The sequence below is a fragment of the Phaethon aethereus genome, assembly GCF_964289735.1.
Source record: "Phaethon aethereus genome assembly, chromosome: 4".
NCBI classification, from domain to species: Eukaryota; Metazoa; Chordata; class Aves; order Phaethontiformes; family Phaethontidae; genus Phaethon; species Phaethon aethereus.
The window spans coordinates 3,283,724-3,304,310 of NC_138578.1; the positions used below are offsets into that span (position 1 = coordinate 3,283,724).

Here is a 20,587-nt window from a genome sequence, read left to right on the forward strand (position 1 = left end):
CTGTGGGCGCGGAATCTCCGTTCGTCACCCGGTCTTTTGTTATTAAGGGTCAACGACTGCGCTTTGTCTTTCTTTTCTTCGCTTCCTCCTTTTTTCCTTCGTGGTCCTTGATGGCAGAGGAGGTTTGAAGCCGCCTTGGAAGGGAGGAGGAGACGACGTTGCCGCCGCTGCCCAGGATGCGATGGGGAATTGCTGGGCGCAGTGGTGCTGCGGGCTCTTCTTTAGGAGGGAAGCCGGCCGGCTCCAGCGAGGCGGAGGGTAAGCGGGCAGCGCGGCTTCCCCTTTCCCCTCCCCGGGGCGGGGAGGTGCTGAGCCCGCCCGGCTCCGCCTTCCTCCCCCCCCTCCTCCTCCTCCTTCGTCTTCGATGGGCTGGAGGGTCCTGGGACGGTTGGTTCTCGTCCCTCTGACAACGGGTCGTGGGTTGTTTTGGGGCTGGGACACGCAGAGGAGGTGTTGCGGTGCCCGGTGTGGGTCTCAACATGGAGGTGAGGTGGGTCAGTAGGTGAGGTGGAGACATGTCGCCTCATGGTCTCATTTGACACCTTCCACGGTTGATGGTCACACGCTTCCAGGGATTGGGTTAAGTTGTCTCACCGCTGGGACATTCGTGCTCCTTAGCCATCTTCCAGGGTTGTTTTTCCAGAAGAAGTTTGGAAAGATTTTTCAGGTCACTTGCCAAAATCTGTGGAGGCTGCTGTGTTTGTGCAAAGATGTCGAGGTAGGAGATTCTGCCCCTCTATTCTGATGTCCTCTGACCTCCCCTCCAGCTCTGGAGCTCTCGGCACAGGAGAGACATGGAACTGCTGGAGCGGGGCCAGAGGAGGCCCCAGCGATGCTCCGAGGGCTGGAACAGCTCTGCTGGGAGGACAGGCTGGGAGAGCTGGGGGGGCTCAGCCCGGAGCAGAGAAGGCTCCGGGGAGACCTTCCTGCAGCTGCTAGGGCTGGAAGGGGGCTACAGGAAAGATGAGGACAGACTTCTTAGCAGGGCCTGTAGCGATAGGACAAGGGCTAACTGTTTTAAACTAAAAGAGGGCAGATTCAGACTAGATCTAAGGAAGGAATTTTTCATGAGGAGGGTGGTGAAACCCTGGCCCAGGTTGCCCAGACAGGCAGTAGATGCCCCATCCCTGCAAACATCCCAGGTCAGGTTGGACGGGGCTCTGAGCACCCTGGTCTAGTGGAAGATGTCCCTGCTCATGGTGGTGGGTTGGACTAGGTGAACTTTAAAAGGTCCCTTCCAAACCAAGCTATTCTATTGAAGAACACTGATGTTTTCTGGAATGTGATCTTGTCTGCTCTGTGAGTCAGAGGCTGAGACCCTGCTGGGATAAAGGGTGACTACTACAGAAAATGAGTAGTAGAATAATCTGAAGAAGTTTTTGTGTATCTTGTAAATGTGTACTCTGTCTTTTGTTCTGCAACAACCAGTTCATAGAAAAGCAGGGTACGACCAGGGGAAGGAGGCATACCTGTACAAGAACTTGGTTTTCTTCCATATGCTTACCACTATTTGCTACTTAGATGTCAAGAGTAAGTGACTGTTTTATTATGGTTGAAGGTGCTCTACACAGACATGCTGTGCATTTTATGTGTCACAAACTCAAGGCCTTTTATTTGTCTTCAGCTCTGGCAGATGAGTCTAATGTTCTGCTTGTCCTGAAGACCTTTTAGGAATACTTTTCAGAGAAATGGGTGAAAGACCAGGACAGCGTGCATGGAAGATACCTGCTTGTATTCTTAGTACTTTCTAGCTGAGGGTGTGAGAATATATGAAATGCCTGGACAGCTGGCACTTAAGTAGCTGGTTCATGTGCTATACTCTGACAAAAATAGGTCATACTTGAAAGGTTCTTGCTTCACATGTGTTTTTTGCTGAGTCTCTGCTCATAGGTTAATACCCTTTTTTTAGCGGTCGAGGGTAGTGACTGTAAGTCTCTGTCAACGTGTAGTTAACCTCTAAAGTATTGCTTTGGTTGTGGGGTCTCTCTGTTTTTTTATTTCCTCCTGGCCCCCAACTACTTTTAATTGACTTAAGAGCGCTTGGATAGGAGACAGGGTCTGAAAAGGCACAAGATTGTCTTGGCTATAGCAGCAAATTCTAGATAGACAGTTGTCTTTTCTCTTTCCCTCTGGTCTAAAGTGACTGTTACCTATATTTGTGGGTTTTTTCCCCCTTGTATTCTTTTTTTTCTCCTGTATGTTTGCAATACATTGTTAGCCTTTTGCATATTAATTGGCGTTCGCAGTGTCATCTGTTCTCGTACTTGGTTTTGGTGTGTGTTTGTCGGCTTCCTGCCGCACCGTTTCATAGTCTCCAACGGGTTTTCAACAGGCTGTTGCTAAAGTTACTGGCTTACTCGCTGGAGTTTATTGTGTGTTTCGGTGCCTCTCACGTAACTATTGGCTTACTGCTTGCTTGGGTTTTAGAATGGCAAATATGACTGCCGATGCACAGAATTATGAGAAATGCCATTCTCTTAAATGGCAGGGAATTAATGAAGAAATTTGTGTGAGGATACTCTCAAAGGAGAAGTTTGTTTGCTGTGATGGCTTAGCTACTCATACATATGTGTATTGCTTCTCTTATTCCCAACATCAGACTGTCCTTACCAGTGCAATAAAGCTGTCTGCTGTTGTAGTGTTAAACTGTTAGGTACTTCAGGTGTTACATAGCCTGTAGGGAGAGTCTTACAAAAAAAATGAAACGACAGTCCCGAAAACGGACTTTTCCAGCTGAAGGGGCTGCACCTGTTTGGATTTTCTTTTGAAACCTGACCCTGGAATATCACATGCAGTGATCAATTTATGAAAAAAAAGATCATAAGCGGTACTTCTTGCAGGTAGCTGGCATACGTCTCAGATCATCTTCGTTTTCTGGCTGTGCTGGTAGTTTCCAGAACAGTACTGGGGTGTTGAGCAGTTTACGTATTTTCCTTCCACTGTCTGGTGGGAGGGGTAGGGAATTGTATTAAAAACAAAACTGTAAAATGTGTCTTATAAATTACGAGCTTGCAAGTTAGATTGCTACCAGTTTTGCAGATTTGGCTACTTCTGGAAGAGCATAATGTATTTTATCAAGTTAATTGTGATTAATGACCCAGATAATCCCCACCCTCCCTGACCATTGCTTAGTTTTTCTTAGATTCTCCAAGACTTGACTGTGAGAAAAAAACTCTGAATTAAATAATTAAGTATACAGGTTTTAATCTTGCAGGATTTTGAAATGCTTGTTATAAGTTGCGTTTGCTTGGAATTGTGTTTAAAATCTTGGAAATTTATGTATGAATTACTGCAATGCTTTTGGAATTCATGTTGAGCACATGTAGAGAGAAATGAAACACCAAAACCTCCTTTAGTGTAGTGTAAGTTTAACTTTCTGTAAAAATACAAACTTCCCTTTGGTAGGTGTTTTTTTTTTTAGGGAGTCTCCTTATGTTTCAGCTGAAATAGTTTTGCTCGAAGTACTACAAGTTGCAGCCATAATTAAAAAGCAGGTCATAGCTAATTTGTCACTGTATTTGACCATAAGTATTCCTTTTTACTTCTAATGGAGTGTATCGAAGAAGGGAGGGGGATGGAAGAGAGAGAAGAATAAATGTAATTTGTCTGTAGGTTATTTGTTTGGTTAATTTGGAAGGGATTATCATGTAGCAAAAGGGAAACAATCCTTCTCATCACTAGTGTGGAAAAAGTAATTTTAACTCATGCCCTGGTTTTAATAGATGAAATGTTCATTTTTAGTGACTTTTTTTCCCCCCGCACATAAGCTGTATAAGTTGGTTGGGGTTTTTTTTTTTTAAATAAGAGATGTTAACATGACTTTGCATAAAAGGAGGATAAAGCATATATATGTATGGAGTGCTGAAAAGTTAGTATCTTAAATAGCTTTAGCTCTTTCAGGATTGATCTGACAGACTGTCTGGGTCCTGTGACCTATTAGCTGAACTCTTTTCGCTAGTACCTATCAAACCTAAATGTTTCTCGAGTCTGTTTTAGAAAATAATGAAACTTAATGAGCTTAAAGGAGAATAATAAAAGCTGAAATTTATTTCCATTCAAGTTGTTCTGTGTGGGGGTGAAGTAGGTGGGTCTTCCATTTCTGTCCCTAATGACCTCAATCTTCCATCGTTCCTCTGGGATTTAAGGGCTCAAACTCCGGCACGGAATTAGGTCTTCTGTTATTAAGTCCCTGCTCAGGAAGTAGCAGAAAGAGTGGAACTTTATTGAAGTGTCATTGCTGTTAGGCTATTTGTAATTACATTTAGTAAGCTTGCCCTGCATTGTCTTAGTTTTCTATAGGTTTGCTGTTCAGTTCTTGCAACTACTCTGACTGTGGTTCGTGTGTTTGTAAAAGTTGAGCACAATTTATTTAGTGTTTGATGCTGTAAACCGGAATCATGCTTTTGTCAACAACACAGATAGTCCTGAAACCATTTCTTGTAACTAATTAATTGAGATTGTTAATGGCATTGGCTCCAGCACACCAAGAGGTTACACAGAGGGGCAGCAGTGAAATTACTTGAAGCGTTCATGCCACGTGTCCCCGTTGTACTTGCGATGTAGCACGTGAGTTCGAGCGGCCTTTCACCGCTGGTTTCACAGCGATGAGTCAACTGGACGCAGCTCTTCAGTGGCAGCTGTATGCAGCGAGGTGCGCTGCTGTACGGAAGGAAAGGTTGACCAGGACTCTGCAGTGTAGTGGGTTGCGCAACAAGTTGCCAGGGGAGACGTACCCTAACTGGCTTCCGAAGAAAAATATGACGGAGATTAAATATGATATGATTAAAATAATTCAGGCTTTGGCTGGCGTGTTGCTTTTAGCATAGTAGAAGTAGGTGTTGGTTACAAGTACAGAACGATCTTTTGTATAAGCATAGAAATGCCTGAGGCTGTGGATTTATTCCTGGTTATCAGTCAGCACGTGCAACTGGAAACTCTGGTTTTTAAGAGTTTGCTGGAATGGATGTTGTACTGAAGCACTGGTGTACATTTGAATGTTCTTTTGGATGATAGCCAAACCTCTTTCAGTAGATAAAAATGTATTCAGGTAACTTAATAGTGTATTGTTTTTCATAGAGGACAGTGTTAAGACAGTGAAATGATCAAGGAGGAGACTGATTCCCTGTATAAAATTACAGACTGTGAATAATTTTTTGCAGTTGAAAAGTATTGTCTTGACCTCTTTGTAGACATTTTTCTCCGAGGTTCAACCTTCTAGCTGTGTCAAACTGTCAAAATAAAATGTATTGGTTTAACACTGATGTTGTACAAGATGCTATGGTAGTAAAGAGTTAAGTGCCGTGATGAGCAACAGCGTTTTCAGAAATTGCCTGCAATAATGTTTTTTGAGAAAAATGTAGTAAAGGTGTTGCAGGACATGCTAAATATCTGTAAATGTCAAGTCCAGCATCCTGATAAGTGACTTCTTTTCACTTGAGGGTGTTTGTCTTTTCTCTAGTTCTGTAGAAGATATTTACGTGCCGTTGCCTCTCCCTGGTCTCGTAGCAATGCAGAGCGCAGGTTAACAAGTTAATGTATTTAATACGTGAAGATTTTTATGTTTATTTTATACTTACTTAACGTGTTTCAAAAGCTGTTTAAATTTATCAGGCTTGTTTTCCTTCTGCTGTGAATTGAAGACCATTCTGTAGTGTAACCATAGACTTATTTTTCCAGATCAAAGTATTTCAGAACATGTTCAACAGGAGAACACTTCACTATAGAGGTGAGTGCATAAATTTCTAGTGATTTTTTTTTTTTTTTTTAAAGAAAAGAAAATGTGGAAAAAGCTGAATTCTGGTAATGCCTTTTACACTTTCTGCAGTTTATGTACACTGAAATATTTTGGGTTATTCCAGACAAAATTGATGCTGCACTGGGTGGCAAGTTAGTGGTTCTTACAGCACCTCAGAACATTAATAGATCATTTCACTTCAATCTATCACTTGGAAAGCAGAGAAGTATCTGCTGTGATCTGATACTCGGCACCAGAGCATTCTAAAGTCTGCCTATCGCATCTTACATCGCTGCTGTGTTGGGAGTGATTTTTCTTTTCTGCTTGTATAAGTGCAGGATACTTAGTTCTAGATTGCAGGATCATGAATCTGATTTTACAAAAAAACTGGGATCTGATGAGGTTACTTTATAGTTGCATTTGTAGTCCAGTTTGTTCACTACAGAGGTCCTTTCTCGGCCACCGAGTATCACCACTTTTTGCCAAGGGTACTGTAAGGTTAACTTGTACAAGCTGAGATTCTCAGAATAACCTGGTTTACTTTTTCTGAGTGTTCCTTATGGTCTAAAAGTCCTAGACCTTTCAGATTGCCCCCATTACTGAGAATAACATTAATAGTTGTAATCACTGCTTTGGCTTTGAAGAAAGGGGGCAGACGTGTACAGTGGGGGAAATCTGTTTTGGCGCACAACTTCCAGTTGTGAGAGTGTGTTCCTGCAGCAGAAATACGATAGGGAAAAGAAGCTTCTGTCCTCCTCCCAAATTGTTATTCCCATTGTGCTTACAGCAGTTAGTCAGTACGCAGGTCAATAAGCAGTCCTGCCGTAGGTATCGACCTCCATGTTTGATGTAATGCCCACGTGTAAGATGACCGTACTGAAAATAATACGGAGAATTTCCATTTGCGTTGTTTTCATGTGATAGCTGAACTTCTGCTGGACGAGTTTGTGCATCTGAGAGTGCTTTGTGTATTCTTGCCCGGTTTGGGCTTTTTTTTTTTGGGCTTCCTAACATTAAGCATTATGTTTCCTTTATTGACCTTTAGTTTCTTAGGTGCAAAGCTGGGAGGATGGGCTGTTGTTGCTTCTTTGCTTTTAGAATTCTGGGTAGAAAGTAACTCTTGTTTTCTGTAAATTAAGTACATCTTCAAATGCTTTTTGATAAGCATCGCAGTTGCCATGCAAAGTAGGGGTTACATGCGCTATACCGCTTACACCTTCTGCATTTTTAAATTGAGTGGGTGCTTTGGTGTATGTCAGAGCTGTACCGTTCCTTCCGCTGTTTTTATTATAACGCTTCAGATGCACAGAATTATTAGCACTCTTATGAGCTAATGAGATTTCATTTTTATCAGGGCCCTAACATAGGTTGTCGTGCAATACATGAATGTTATCTTAAGACTCTTCTCCTTTTAGGAGACTGTAATGTTTAAGAAAAGAAATGTTGGTAAGAAGATAGGTCCTACTCTACAAGTAATACCTTCGCTGGAAGTAGGAGCTTTCATAAATGGTATTACAGTCCCATTGTTGTCATTGGAGTAGTGTTTAAATATGTAATCATATTTGCTGTATGTGTTTAGTGACTTGTTATGTTTTACTGCTTTTTCTCTGCAGTTTGAGAACCTAGTGGAAAGTGATGAGGTAGGTGCCTGGATCGTTATGTTAAACGTCCTAAACGTTAAACAGCCTTTAAAAATGGTTCCCAGATCTGGATCATCTTCTCGCTTTGTGCTATGTTGTAGACTTAAATTGCAGGTGTTTTTCCTTGGAGTTTTGCTTGCTCTAGGAATGAATATTTAACACTTTGGGAGAGATGAAGACCTAAGAGAAGACAGGTATGGGGGGAGTGTGGAAAGTAACCCTTTGAGGAAGAGAGCACTATGGACATTAGGAAGGCAAAAAGAAGAAAAACGAGGGGGGGGGAAAAAGGTAGGGGGGAAGATGTGAAGGAGAACTTGCTCCTGGTATAACTCTTCTATAAGACTCAGCAAATGCTCTCTATCTGAGAACATAAATGGACCTGGGTTGCTTTGCTAAGGAGAGTTTTGGGAGTGCTCTGTCTTTACAGTTATGGGTGAACTGGATGAACAGCGCTTGAGGAAAACTGAAGTTAGCCTTAAAACTTTACTCTTAAAAATTTAATACAGCTTGATAATGGGTGGGACACACATTGCATTTTAAATACCCTGCCCTGTATTTAAAAACAAGAGGACTAATAGTTTTGTTCCTGAAATACACCACTAGAATTTTTTTTTCAGGTGGGAGTACTTATTTGTTTTACTTAGCCACTTCAGTTGATTGCATAACAACATACTTTTTTTTTTTTACATTCCAAATGAAAAGAGGGGATTTCCTGCCCCTTCCCACCCCTCTTGTAAAATCAATCTATGGGAGAAACTATGGTTTCATGGGGTTTTTTTTCCATCTTGAAATTGATTGATTGATAGGATTCTCAAAAACTCAGACTTTGTTCTGTTTTCTGAACAGGGAGAAAGCCCAGGAAGCAGTCACAGGTAAGACTTTGAGATTCAGGACCTCTCCTTCGCTCTGCTCTACCACTGTGACTATTAAATTTTTCACAGTTCCTGTCAAAACCCTTTCTGTCTTTTTAGTTGTCAGATGTGTGGAAAGAATACACATCAAACTAAACTTAAGGGTTAAGCACGTCAAAACAGTTTAGATGATAATGCGTTATGCAAAAACTGTACAAGACACTTAAAACAGTATGTTGCAAAGAGAATCTTTATTCTTGTTCCCAGGATCTGCATTTAACGTTACACGGTTGTTAGTGCTACAACTAGGTGAATCTGTGGTGAGCATGCTAGTATTTATGTAAGCAGTAGGAACTTAGAGGTCTGCTCTATAGGAAACTTATGAAGGCCCCAAAGTATATAGTTTGGTTATTTAGTTCTAGACATTTTGTCTTACTTAAGTTTGATAGTTCCCAAAAATGTTGTTCCCTGTCAATGATCGCAAAGAAGCGATGTAGCAAACATCATAATTATTATAATGCTTTTATGGTCTTGAATGTTAGATGCGTAGAAGTAGACGTAACGTAGGCAACAGATGAAAGTGGAACAATTTACAATTAGAGGACCAAAACAAGTAAGGAAAAAAAGTGAGATTTACACTGCAGCGATAATAACCCTTGTATTTCAGTAGTTCAGTTAGCAAACAGTGTTTTGAAAATATGCTTTCTATAAAGATAGAAAGAATGCTTTGTAAGAGTAAGGAGGGACAGCACTGTCCTGGGTAAACTGGGACTTTGGAACTCTGTTCGTAGGAGGAGCAGGCCAAAAGCACAGCCTGTTGAATTGGTGCTGAAGCACCAGTCGAGAAAGACTATATGGATACGTTTAAGTGCAACCTAGGCTTGTCGTGCGTAAATAATAGATGGAGTCTGTCTGTGTTTCTCCCATGCTTTTAGACCTCTGACTGAGGAAGAAATTGCTGACTTAAAGGACAGACATTATGACTCCATAGCTGAAAAGCAGAGAGTCGTCGATATGAAACTTCAGTCAGAGGTAAGCAGTTACGATGGGTAGTACGGCATGGATAGTTTTTGTTTTCAAGTAGTTAAGGTCAGCCATGAACACAAGGAGATTCCATTCGCATGAATGGAACAATTGGGTTTTGTTCATCAGTTTATTTTTTTTTTTAGTCTACAAGATAAGCAAAGAGATTGCTGCACTTTTGATGCTGCATTTGCATCAGAGACTGCTTCTTTTTAATAGGTTCCTAGGCTTCTAGCTGAAAAATTGAACGAATAGGCTGGCTCTCACGGACTTGTGTTAAATTTGAATTTTTTTAATTGCTTGGGTTATTTGTTTTTGGTGGTTTTTTCGTTTGTTTTTTTTTTTTTTCTTTTTTCTGAAAGGCAGAATGGGGAGTACATTTGATTCATTGTTTCTCGTGCTGTTTTTTTTCCAGAGCGTTTTCTTCAGGAAAAAAACCCGTAATTTGTCATTTTGTTTTAGTGTGTTGCAGCAATTAATGGAGTATGATGTGGAATACGATGTAGAAATTGAGAATTATTTTTAATGACGTACTAATGAAATAGGCAACTGAAAAGATTTAAGTCTCTCACTGTGCAGTTCATAATGAAATGCAATATGCATTTACAGCAATTCACTAGTAATTATGTTTATTCAATAGGGTAATGCTCAGTTATCTAAATTTCTTAGGATGTTTGGTGGGGGGAAGCTGTTAGATTCAGTTAATGAAGGAAAATGTTTTAGCTATGGTCTATTTTATTTTATTTTTGTTTTCTAGTAGCTCTTCTTTTGTTTTATTGAACTTACAACTTTATTCATAGGAAGATAGACAGGTTCTGCTTTTGTTAACCATTACTATTTTGTTTATATACAGTTAGCCTTACAAGAGGAGAAGTTAAGAATAGAAGAGGAGGCTTTATATGCTGCACAACGTGAAGCAGCCAGGGCAGCAAAGCAGAAAAAGCTCTTGGAGGTGAGGGGAAAAAGACCCCAATATATATCAGAGCTTCTGTTTCTATGTATGCAGACCTTCCTAATATCCTTTAAATCTCAGGAAACATAATGAGGAAATGGCTTTGGCTTGTACATTCCAGTAGAGAAAGAAATACACGATTTGAAAGTACAGCTGACTGGAACAGCTGAAAATGATCAGAATTGTTTGAAACAGCTTATGTTGCTGGGCATAGATTTTGAATGAGAGATGTATGATTTTAATCTACAGTTAGCTTAACAGACTTCTTATGTTACATATTAAAGTTACTGATCTTTAATGTGAAGTGATCTGTGGTGGCTTTCTAGTAAAAAAACCTCTGAAATTAAGCACATGCTATGACACCATTTACACTTGTAAAATGCACTTTATATGTTTGTGCACTTACTTATCTCTGTGGTTTGTGTTAACATGAGGATACGTGTTTCTGAGTCATCTGAATTTACGATTGACCCTGCTTGAGCAGGAGGTTCGACCAGATGACCTCCTGAGGTCCCTTCCAACCTCAATTGTTCTATCATTTTGTGATTTGTGTGTGTAGTAGCCAAAATGCAGCAATGCCTTAACAGTAGTCTTCATTTTATATAGCTGTGCCTACTTTCAGGTGTCTGGTGTCCATGCTTTTGGAGCTTGGTCAAGCAAAACAAATACCACGTTATGCTTTCCCTGCTTTTTTGAAAACAGATGCTGTTCTGTATCCTGACAGCATTTATCACTGATGGTTTTCACGTTGCGGTTCAAAAAGTTTGATATTATCAGTGTATTTAATATTTTTGCCACCTTAATAAGCTATTAAAGTCTGTGTTCTTACACAAATTTCAGGTTGCCATAAATGTGTGTGTTAGAACATTTTCACTTTTCACTCTCTGTTCATTTTTAATGTGTATGGCTGCAGTTGTAGCATGTTCAAGGAAAACAGTCCGCTAGATATGTGTTCAGTTGGAAGTAAATTTTCAAAAGTTCAGACTTAGATTTGTGGAAAAAGTCTCAAGTCTATACTAGGCTTAGGGGAGTTGTTTAGGGGAGTATTGTCTATGTTCAGAAGGGACTGAGCAGAAAGCTCTTTATTTCCAGACTGATAGTGATGACTGGGTCTTCATCTAATATTTATGTTGCCAAGTATAGGTCTCATTTCACATTTCTCTTTCTATCCTTTTGTCATTTGGTGTGGGAGGGTTAATTCTGTCTGACTTTTTTTTGCATGCCTTTTCCTTTTTTTTAACACTTTTAGTCTCTATCAAGTCAGCAAAAGTAGATTGTTTTATGGCTTTAACTATTTTTGTTGAAGTTCTGTGCCAGAAATGCTGTTTTTCTTGTCTTTCAGTATTTTTAATATGCACTTCCTTTTAGTCAGGGCCAAAGATAGAATGCATTACAGAGGTTTTACTTTCCTCCTCTCATAAAATTAGTACCACTTACCTCCTTCACAAACAACCCCCCAAGCCCCATAAGGATTTCTGAGGAAGTGTTTTTGTGTAGATACGCATCAAGCATTTAACCTTTCTAAATAAACTAGAAGCCATTTTTGAATACATAATTGTCTCTTCGCTGTTTGTGGGCAGAAGTCTTCTAAATGAGAAAATGGCTTTTTGATTCAAGAATGGCATCCAGTTAAAACTAATTTGGCTTGCTGATGTTGCCCTGCTAAATGGCAGGGTTTGTAACAGTGGAGAATTTTACTATGAGTGTATCTTGGAACTTACAGTACTAGATATTTGTATGTGACCTGGCAAAGGGGGTAGATAATTTGAATCTGATATTACATAGGTACGTGAATCTTCAAAGAAAATTGTTGCAAATGTCAGTAATAGATTTTTACAGACTTGTTAACTATGTTCTAAGAAACTCTTGTCTCCTTCTCCCTGCCTACTTAAGTCTTCTCACCTGTAACTGCTATTATGTTATATTTCTACTTCCTCTAGACCTTTCATTTTCTTACTGGTTTTAACCTGCTTATTCTGATTCTTATTTAAATACCCAAGATGGAGAGTGTGCCAAGAAATGAAGCCATCATCATCTTGGGATTGAAAAATACCAGCTGATCCAATGCAGTTATCTTGCATGACTATTTACCCAGCAAAGAGCAATTCTTAGATGAACTTAAAGTTGACGTTAAAAATTCTGGTTTATTTACCCCGCTTTTCTTATGCAGGGACAGATCCATTAAGGCTGCTAATAGATGACACCCCCCCCCCCCCCCCGAAAATACAGTAGCTAGACACATCAGACTTGTTTATAAAACAAGCTCGTACATTTTTATCTTAGTCTTTGTCATGAGTGGTGAACAATTACAGCTTCATAACTGATCTACCTGTAACCACATAGTTGATGGGCCCAGTTTTTTTGCTCTCATTTTTTCAAGGCAGGGAAGAGTAGCTTGAGACAACTTTGAAATGCTAAAACTTAAGCAGAACCCTCCTTCCATGACATCTGTTGTTCCTCTTGTAACTACAAAATAAATGCATGTATGGCTTGGGTCTTGCATGTTTCATTCTGTTTTTAGCTAATGATACCATGAAGGCTTTCTACCTTAGGAGTGTAGAGGCATTAAAACGTTTGGCCCAGCAGGGCAAGCAAGCTCTTATTAATGTAGATGAAGCACTTAGTGCTGACACAGGCAACTGGAGGAGATGGTGGTATTGCTTTGTGCAGGGATAGAAGGACACGTAGGAAATAATTCTTTCGAAATGGTAGGCTGACTGTTGTTTGCGCACAGAGCAAAACAAGCCAAACGTAACCCAGGTGTTAGTTGTGCATTGAAAATAGCCATGGCTTAAGAAGAGAAGACAATAGAGAAGAGGACAGATGCAGTCGTGACTGAGGTGGTGTTCACGTGTAGGCAAACAGATGCTTTTTTTTTTTACTTTTTTTGGTGCATGAAATAGGTTACAATGTTGAGAGCTCTATTCACAAAGCTACCTTCTTTTCAACGGAGAGATTTCTCAGATTAAAAACAGCACCACTTGCACGTAACGGTCCCTTCAGTATCATAAAATTTGATCTTTATGTGAACGAAAGTCAGTCTTTTCCTGAGTTATACTTAGACTGCTCCAAGGACCAGGACAGTGCTCCTTCTAATGCCACAGTTAAGAGAATGCTTAGTGTATTGAGTATGTTACTCTGAGTGATTGCATTCAGCCTTTTCAACAATTTACTTCTTTCGATAGCAACGTAGACAGCAAAGGATAACACAGAGAGCGCATGCAGTTAATAATGGAGACTATCAGAGGTAAGATATAAAACTGAATTAATGATAATTGAGAATCGTGACTCTTTTTACTCCTGTTCCTCATCTCCCCTTCACAAAAAAAACCCACAAACAAACCAAAACTTCACGTTTTTCAAACCTTAACATACGCAGCATTTCTGGGTCAGATTTGTTTTCATTTGTCGTTTTATTCGCACTGAATAGTTACTGAATGCAAACTGGGTACCATTAATCTGCAAAAGCAGAGGGTAGATTGCATTCATTCTGGTTTTCACTGTAGTTATTAGACTGGTGCATAGAAAATGGAACGTGCTCCCAGCTACTAATATGATATACATTTTTATATATGCACATAGAAAATGTAGTGTTTTATATTAAAAAGATGTTTATATGTAAAATTTCAGCCAATATAAAAATATTTTTATTATTTGGAACCCTCTTTGAAATGCCCAGAAAAAATACATACTAATCAAATGGGGAATCGAAGGGTTTATATAGTCTGCCTGTTTATTCATCAACATTTTTCATTTATTTCTCTTCACTCTCATCAGCTCTGTTCAGTGTTAAGGGAAAAAAAAAAAAAAACCAACCCATTAAAAAAGCCCCAATGAGATTTACTGGGGAAGGGTATTTGAGTTTAGAAAAAGCTCTAAAATCAAACACCTATGTTTGAATGGAAGAGAAGGGGGATAGGAGGGATTCTGAGTTAGGGAAGTACAGTTAAAAAAGGAGTTGTGAAAGCTGAGGTTTTATGCCAGGAGTGGGAACTGGCCAGATTTTAGAAACAAAAGACTGCAGTAGCAGGATTTCACTAGTTAAAAAACTTAGGTTTTTAGTTAGATTTTTCACTAGTTAAAAAAGGAATTGAAAATTAAGGAGGCATTATCTAAAATGGCAAAGGACGAGAGGGGAAGAGTTCTGTGACAGAAGTTAATTAATTTTTAACTGAAAATACTACTAAAAATGGAGCAGAAGCTGAGACTGGGAGAAGATAGGATGAGTAGGCATGGAAAGGCATTTTGTAGATCATTTTATAAAGATTTTAGTTAAAGGTTAAGTGCTTTGTAGCATGGAACTGGGGGGCATGTGGATTAACATCTCTTTTATGGCATCCGTAAAGGTTTATACAGCTAAAACCAATACATGCGTTGTTCTTACAGCTCTGTGGCAGAGGAAGATTTTGATTCTTTCTTAAAAAATACAAAATTCCAGTATGAAGCTTTTCGAAGTAGTAGTAAGTCTTCCTTTTCTTATGCATGTCTCGAAATGTTAAGTGACTCTGAGGAGCCCATGTATAAAATGTGTATACATAGTCTGTATAAAAAAAATCTGAAAGAGAATTCCTTTCCGCTCTAATCCCTGATGCTTCAAGTGTTTGAAAAACATCGCATATACAACTTGTGCTGCAGCCATTCCAGTTCTCAAAAGCAAGTTCTGTAAGCAAACAAGTCCTGTGCATGGATTTTATTTTATTAAGGCTTTCCACCTATTTTTGTGGAAGCAACATCAATGCAGTGTGTGTATAGCTGTTTTTTAAACCATATCTCAGCAGAATAATTTGAATCATAATAATGGTTTATTTTTTTCTAATTAAGAGCAAGAGGACTTGGCTGCCTATTTTTAAAAATTCCACTAACAATTCAGAGGAAAACAATTTTATGAACTTATATCCATAAGTTTTGATGACAGTACGTGATAGTCACTAAGAAGTTGGAGGACTGATGGTAATTTTTGGGAAACACTGCCTGTAGTTTGGGGTTTTTTTGGGGGGCGGGTTGGCTTTTGGTTTTTTGGGGGGTTTTAATTTTTTTTCTTTTTAAGTCTTCACACAATTCCAGCTTACAGCTTACTAAATTCTTCTATAGTTCTAATTAGATAGTATTGCTAAATGTCCTCTTGTAGTATCTTAGTGATGTTGACTATTAAAAAGCTACTGTATACTCTTTGAAGTGATGGAGTGCTTTTTCAAATGTTCCAGAGGTTTGAAGGCCTCAAATAGCACAATAAAAACTTTCTTTGAAAGTTTAGTTTTGCATACTGAACCTCAAATTCAAGTATATTTATCAATTAAAAATACTTTTTTCTATATAGGAGTTTCATCCGATGCTACAGTGCTGACACCCAACACAGAGAGCAGTTGTGACTTAATGACCAAAACAAAATCGACAAGCGGAAATGATGACAGCACTTCATTAGATTTAGAGTGGGAAGATGAAGAAGGTATTTAGTCTGCCATTCAGTTTCATTCTGTACTTGCAAGTTAAAAATTCTGACAGTTTAAGCTATGTTGATTGTAAATTTGTTGTTTTCAAAAGGGAACGTGATTTAAAACTTAATTCTGATGGAATTTCTGTCAAGTATGTAATGATTAAACTGTAAATTATTTTTACCTAGAAAATTGCTTATTTTGATAAATGTAGTTATCTGTCCAGTAAAGGAATTAACTTCTTTGGATCCTTCAGTAAATGTCTTTTCCTGCATTTTGTGGAACGGACTTGTAAACGCACAATAAAACTAATGGTAAAGAAATGCTGCCCTCTTGTGAGACAGTAGCAGAAGGAACAGCTTGTCCTTGTTTTAAAGTGTGGAAGTTGGACAGGAGTCTCTCGCTGAAGTATTTGGAGAGGCATTGTTTCATTAAACCCTTATTACTTTTATTGCAAGTTCTGCTGGAAACTTAGATACTCACCTGGAATGCAGACCTATCCAACTGTCCTAATTGCTGCTGCTCTATGTTAAAAATCCTTTCTGTTCTGTGTAGTAAATCTGCAAAAGCTCTTGTCTTTGTTTCAGAGTTAATCCAAAATTTTGAGACCGTGGCTCTCGAAGCTTGCCAAAAATAAGCTAGGATTTCTTTTAGCCAATGCGTAGCAGAATTTTTTTTTTGCTTTAATAGACTGGGGGTTTTTGACAGTCTGTGTGTAGTTTAAATGTTCAGCACTGTCAAGAGCACTAAAGCATCTAGTTGAGAAACCTGTTTTGAAAGACTTGGACTTTCACAGATTTCCCTAGAAATACCCAGCATCTTTTTTTATAGCTAGTGTGTGCAAGAGCTGTTAGCGTTCTAGAGGAACTGCAGCTAGGGCAGGATCATGCATGCTAAAGTACACTGGATTTTACTTTGAGAATCACTAGCACCAGTGCAGAAACAGTGTTCTGGGAACTCTGTAGTCTATGCTGTCCTTAAGAAATGGGAAAATAGCATTCTTTGCTTTCTGCAGGTTGAGTTGTCGCCCCTCTCTGATGTCCTAGGTTAATGTAACATATTTCTAAATAACTACTGAAAACCAGATGAGAGCAAGATTCAGTCTTTACCAAGCATACCCGCATGCGAAATTATCTTGTTCATTGGCATGGTGGAGGGTCTTGTTGCATTCACAGAATCACTAAGTTGGAAAGGACCTTCAAGATCATCAAGTCCAACCGTTAACCCAATGCCACCATGTTCCCTAAACCATGTCCTGAAGCGCCAGATCCACATGTTTTTTGAACACTCCCAGAGATGGTGACTCCACCGCCTCCCTGGGCTGCCTGTTCCAATGCTTGACCGCCCCCTTGGTGAAGAAATTTTTCCTAATAGCCAATCTAAACCTCCCCTGGTGCAACTTGAGGCCATTTCCTCTCGTCCTATCATTAGTTAGTTGGGAAAAGAAACCAACACCTACGTTGCCACAACCCACTTTCAGCTTGTATTCGGGCTTGTATTATCCTTGTAATTGGGAAATTAATTTGGAGTAGAGAGTTAACAGTCTGTGATGTTTGCTATTCATTGTTCTCTTACTACTTTCACGTTGACTTAGCCATAATTATTAATCTGGTTTTGAGGTAACTAAATAGTAAGTGCTGGGAAGTGCTAAAAAATGTAGAGAACATAATTACTGCGTAGTTCCCGTTCTGATTCCTGCTAGCCTGTGCTATACAAAGGGGAATAATGTTTGAGTTGGTCATTGTGATGGCAGAGCATCTGTTCTCCCTAGCAACCTCGGATCCTGAGCGGAAGAGATGGTGAGATATCTATGGAAGATGGCTTGTGCTTATGTGGTCATTTGAAAGAAGTCCTAGTCAATATTGCGAGGACTCTGAGTAGTTTTTAACCATTCTTGGTAGAACTGGCCCAACTTAAGCACACTAAAACCATCTCCCTGAAGGGGTTGACTGCTTGCTCAGAGTAAGAGGTTTCGTTACTGTGTGTGCTGTCGAAAATCTACGATGGGGATGTAAGAGCGTGTGTGTGGGTGTAGTGATCTGGGATATTAATTTAAGGTCTAGTCACACATTTTTACTATTAGTGAATCAAGTTGTATGGGGACTGAATACAAAGTCCAGAAGAACCAGTGTTTTGAAAAGGGTATTAGCGTTTTAAAAAACCCAACAACTAAGAGTAGTAACTAAAAGATGATGCTGCTTGACTGAAAAGTTGCCCAATTAGGAGGTTCTTAACAGGAACTGCCAAGATCCTGAACTAGGCGTGGTTATGTACTACTAATGGTAGTGTTTAATTATAGAATCATAATTGTTATGTACTGGTAGTACTGAAATGGGATTGTGGATTGGAGCTGTCTGAGCACAGCAGATGCATAGCTTGTGCCCTGCAATGTTACAGTTTATAAAGAGTATTTTACAGAAAGAAAAGTGCTGTGAGGAGAAAATGGAAATGGTAACTGTCCTGGATTAAATACAGATTTTTTTGATACAGTGATTCTGTTTTCATTCGTTGGGGTCAGGTACAGATAACACACAAGGAACTTGTAGTACTAATGTTGTATTGGTATTTTTGGCAGTGTATCTTGAGGTGGACGATAGCTTCAATGAGCCATTGGTACCAAAGGAATAATGAAGTTGAACATAGTTACATTTTGAAAGACCTATGAAACATTAACAGAAAAATCTATCATTTGAGTCTGATGAAGGGAAATATTTACCTCTTAGATATTTGTTTTTTTTCCTGTGGCTTCCCCCATCCACCAAAAGTTGTGTGTTTCACTTCCAGTATGTAACTTTTTAATTATAATCAATTAGTTAGCTAGCTACTTCACATTTAAAAGGGGAATTCATTTAAGAATGTACGAGGGGTCCAGTGAGTTAGAAGAGTATCGTAAATCCTCCCCTTTTTCCTTTCCAGTGCTGTGGGAGGGTTTTGATACACCATGAGACAGTCAGTAATTACTGACAAAAAGCATCTCTGACATCTTTGTGCAGTTTTCTGACCAATGTTTTGCCTTATCTGGTGTGAAATTAAATGTGCCTTTTCAGACAAACTCAAGACCTTTCCTAGACAAAAACATCCAATATCTATCTAAATTATAGCTGCTGTTTAAAATGTTTCATGTGATGATTTTTCATCTGTTTGTCAGTAACAGGAGTATTACAGCCAAAACTGACTGTAAACTATGGATTTCACGTGAACACTCACGACCAGAAACAAAACGGTGATGCTCAGGAGTGAAATTACCAGAGTCTGAATCTCTAAAGCATTCTTGTCATTTCTTCTAATGCTCTAACATAAATGTTAAAGGCACTTCCTTCAAAATGATGTCTTTCTCAAAAATTTGTCTTAAATTGCAGGCATGAACAGAATGATTCCAATGAGAGAACGTTCCAGAACGGAAGAAGATATACTCCGGGCGGCACTGAAATTTAATAGCAAGAAGACGGGGAGTAATCCAGCTTCGGCCTCTGACGATTCTAATGGCTTGGAGTGGGAGAATGACTTTGTTAGTGCTGAAATGGATGATAATGGCAATTCAGAATACGCTGGATTTGTAAATCCTGTATTAGATTTGTCTGCATCAGATGTAAGGATATCTGAGTCTGATCATCAAGACAGGTAGTGGAACTGCGTGGCCCTTGCTTATGACCAAATGTTGGAAAGTGAAATAGAATGTAGAAAACCAGTTTGCTCTTTTCTAACATGGTTCCCTTTTTCGTACAAATTGATTGGCAAGGAATGGGAATGACTTGCTATCTGAATTAATTCAGAATTAAGTGCAATTTTATCATCTACCTTCTAAACTTTTATGAAAACTGCGATGATTCTATTGTGTATATTTCTGGATATTGGGATTTAATATAAAATTATCTGCACTAACTTAAGCTTCATAGCTTGACATATCTATATTTTAACTAGCCTTTTTTTCTGGATGATGTTTCTACTGATTTTGTTTTTAAAATTCATCATTGGCCTAACATCTCGGAAACAGTCTTATGTAATTTATCTAATACTTGAATATAGAAAAATAATGTTAAATTTATTTTATTTCCAGTATGTTCTTTTTGACTTGTTCTTTAGCTACTTAGGGGGTGTACTTAGCCAGCTGCAAAATGAGTTTCAGATGTGGTAAATTGCAGTTTTTCCCTGTCTAGCTTTTAGTCTTCCTAGCCTTCTGTTGTCCTCTTTCCCCCCTTTTTTTTTAATTACTTTATGTTAAGCACAGTTAACCTCAATAAACATAGTATAAATCATCAGGTTAGGTAAGGTATTGTCTTGTATAATATGCCAGACTTAGTAAGTGTGTGCTACATAGACAAACAACTATAAAAATTCCTTATGCGTCAAACTGGAAATTTTAACCAGTATCTAGTGGAGAATTGGGAGGACCAAAGTCTTGATTTCCCTGCCCCTCCGAACAGACCGACATCTGTTACTACATTAAATTCTTAATATTCTTAAAATTATTTAGATGTGGAAAACTTAGAATTCAGCTCGACTGGAAGAATTACTGAAAAGCAACATTCTCTGAGCAAACTGGGGGAGGGATGATTGCTCTGCTGATGGGGTGAGAAAAAAAAGAACCTAAAGACTGAATTCCTACAGCTGCATTTAAAAAAAAAAAAAGTTCAAGTTACAAAACGGTGTGTTGAAGTGCTCTAGCTTTCCCGTGCCTCTAAACTGGATGGTTAATACTGCTAAGATGGACTGAAATTCAAGGAGGTGTGCAGTTACTGCAGATCTGGTGTAATGTATTGTGTGGTCTCCCCACATACTTCATGTAAGTTATGCTACTTTAAAAAAGAAAAAGTTCACTGAAGAGAACGTGCAGAAAACTTGTTGATCTCAAGCTTTCCATAAAGTTTCAGTAAAGCCATTCTCTTCTACTGTTATTTTGCGTAGCTGTCTTGTTCTTCCCTGAAAAAAGAGGGACGGGGGGTAACTTCGCCGTT

The 20,587-nt window shown here is 39.0% G+C and overlaps 1 protein-coding gene across 1 annotated transcript; it reads left to right on the forward strand.

Annotated features, from left to right (window-relative positions):
- Positions 1–181: 181 nt before the first annotated feature.
- AP1AR (adaptor related protein complex 1 associated regulatory protein) lies at positions 182–19,257 on the forward strand (the record flags this gene model as incomplete). The annotated part of the gene is made up of 10 exons (XM_081999481.1): positions 182–258; positions 5,677–5,725; positions 7,348–7,374; positions 8,221–8,246; positions 9,161–9,257; positions 10,102–10,200; positions 13,386–13,447; positions 14,587–14,660; positions 15,518–15,646; positions 18,992–19,257. The coding sequence occupies 10 exons, from the start codon at positions 182–184 to the stop codon at positions 19,255–19,257; spliced, it is 906 nt and encodes a 301-aa protein (XP_081855607.1).
- Between the last annotated feature and the right edge of the window lie 1,330 nt (positions 19,258–20,587).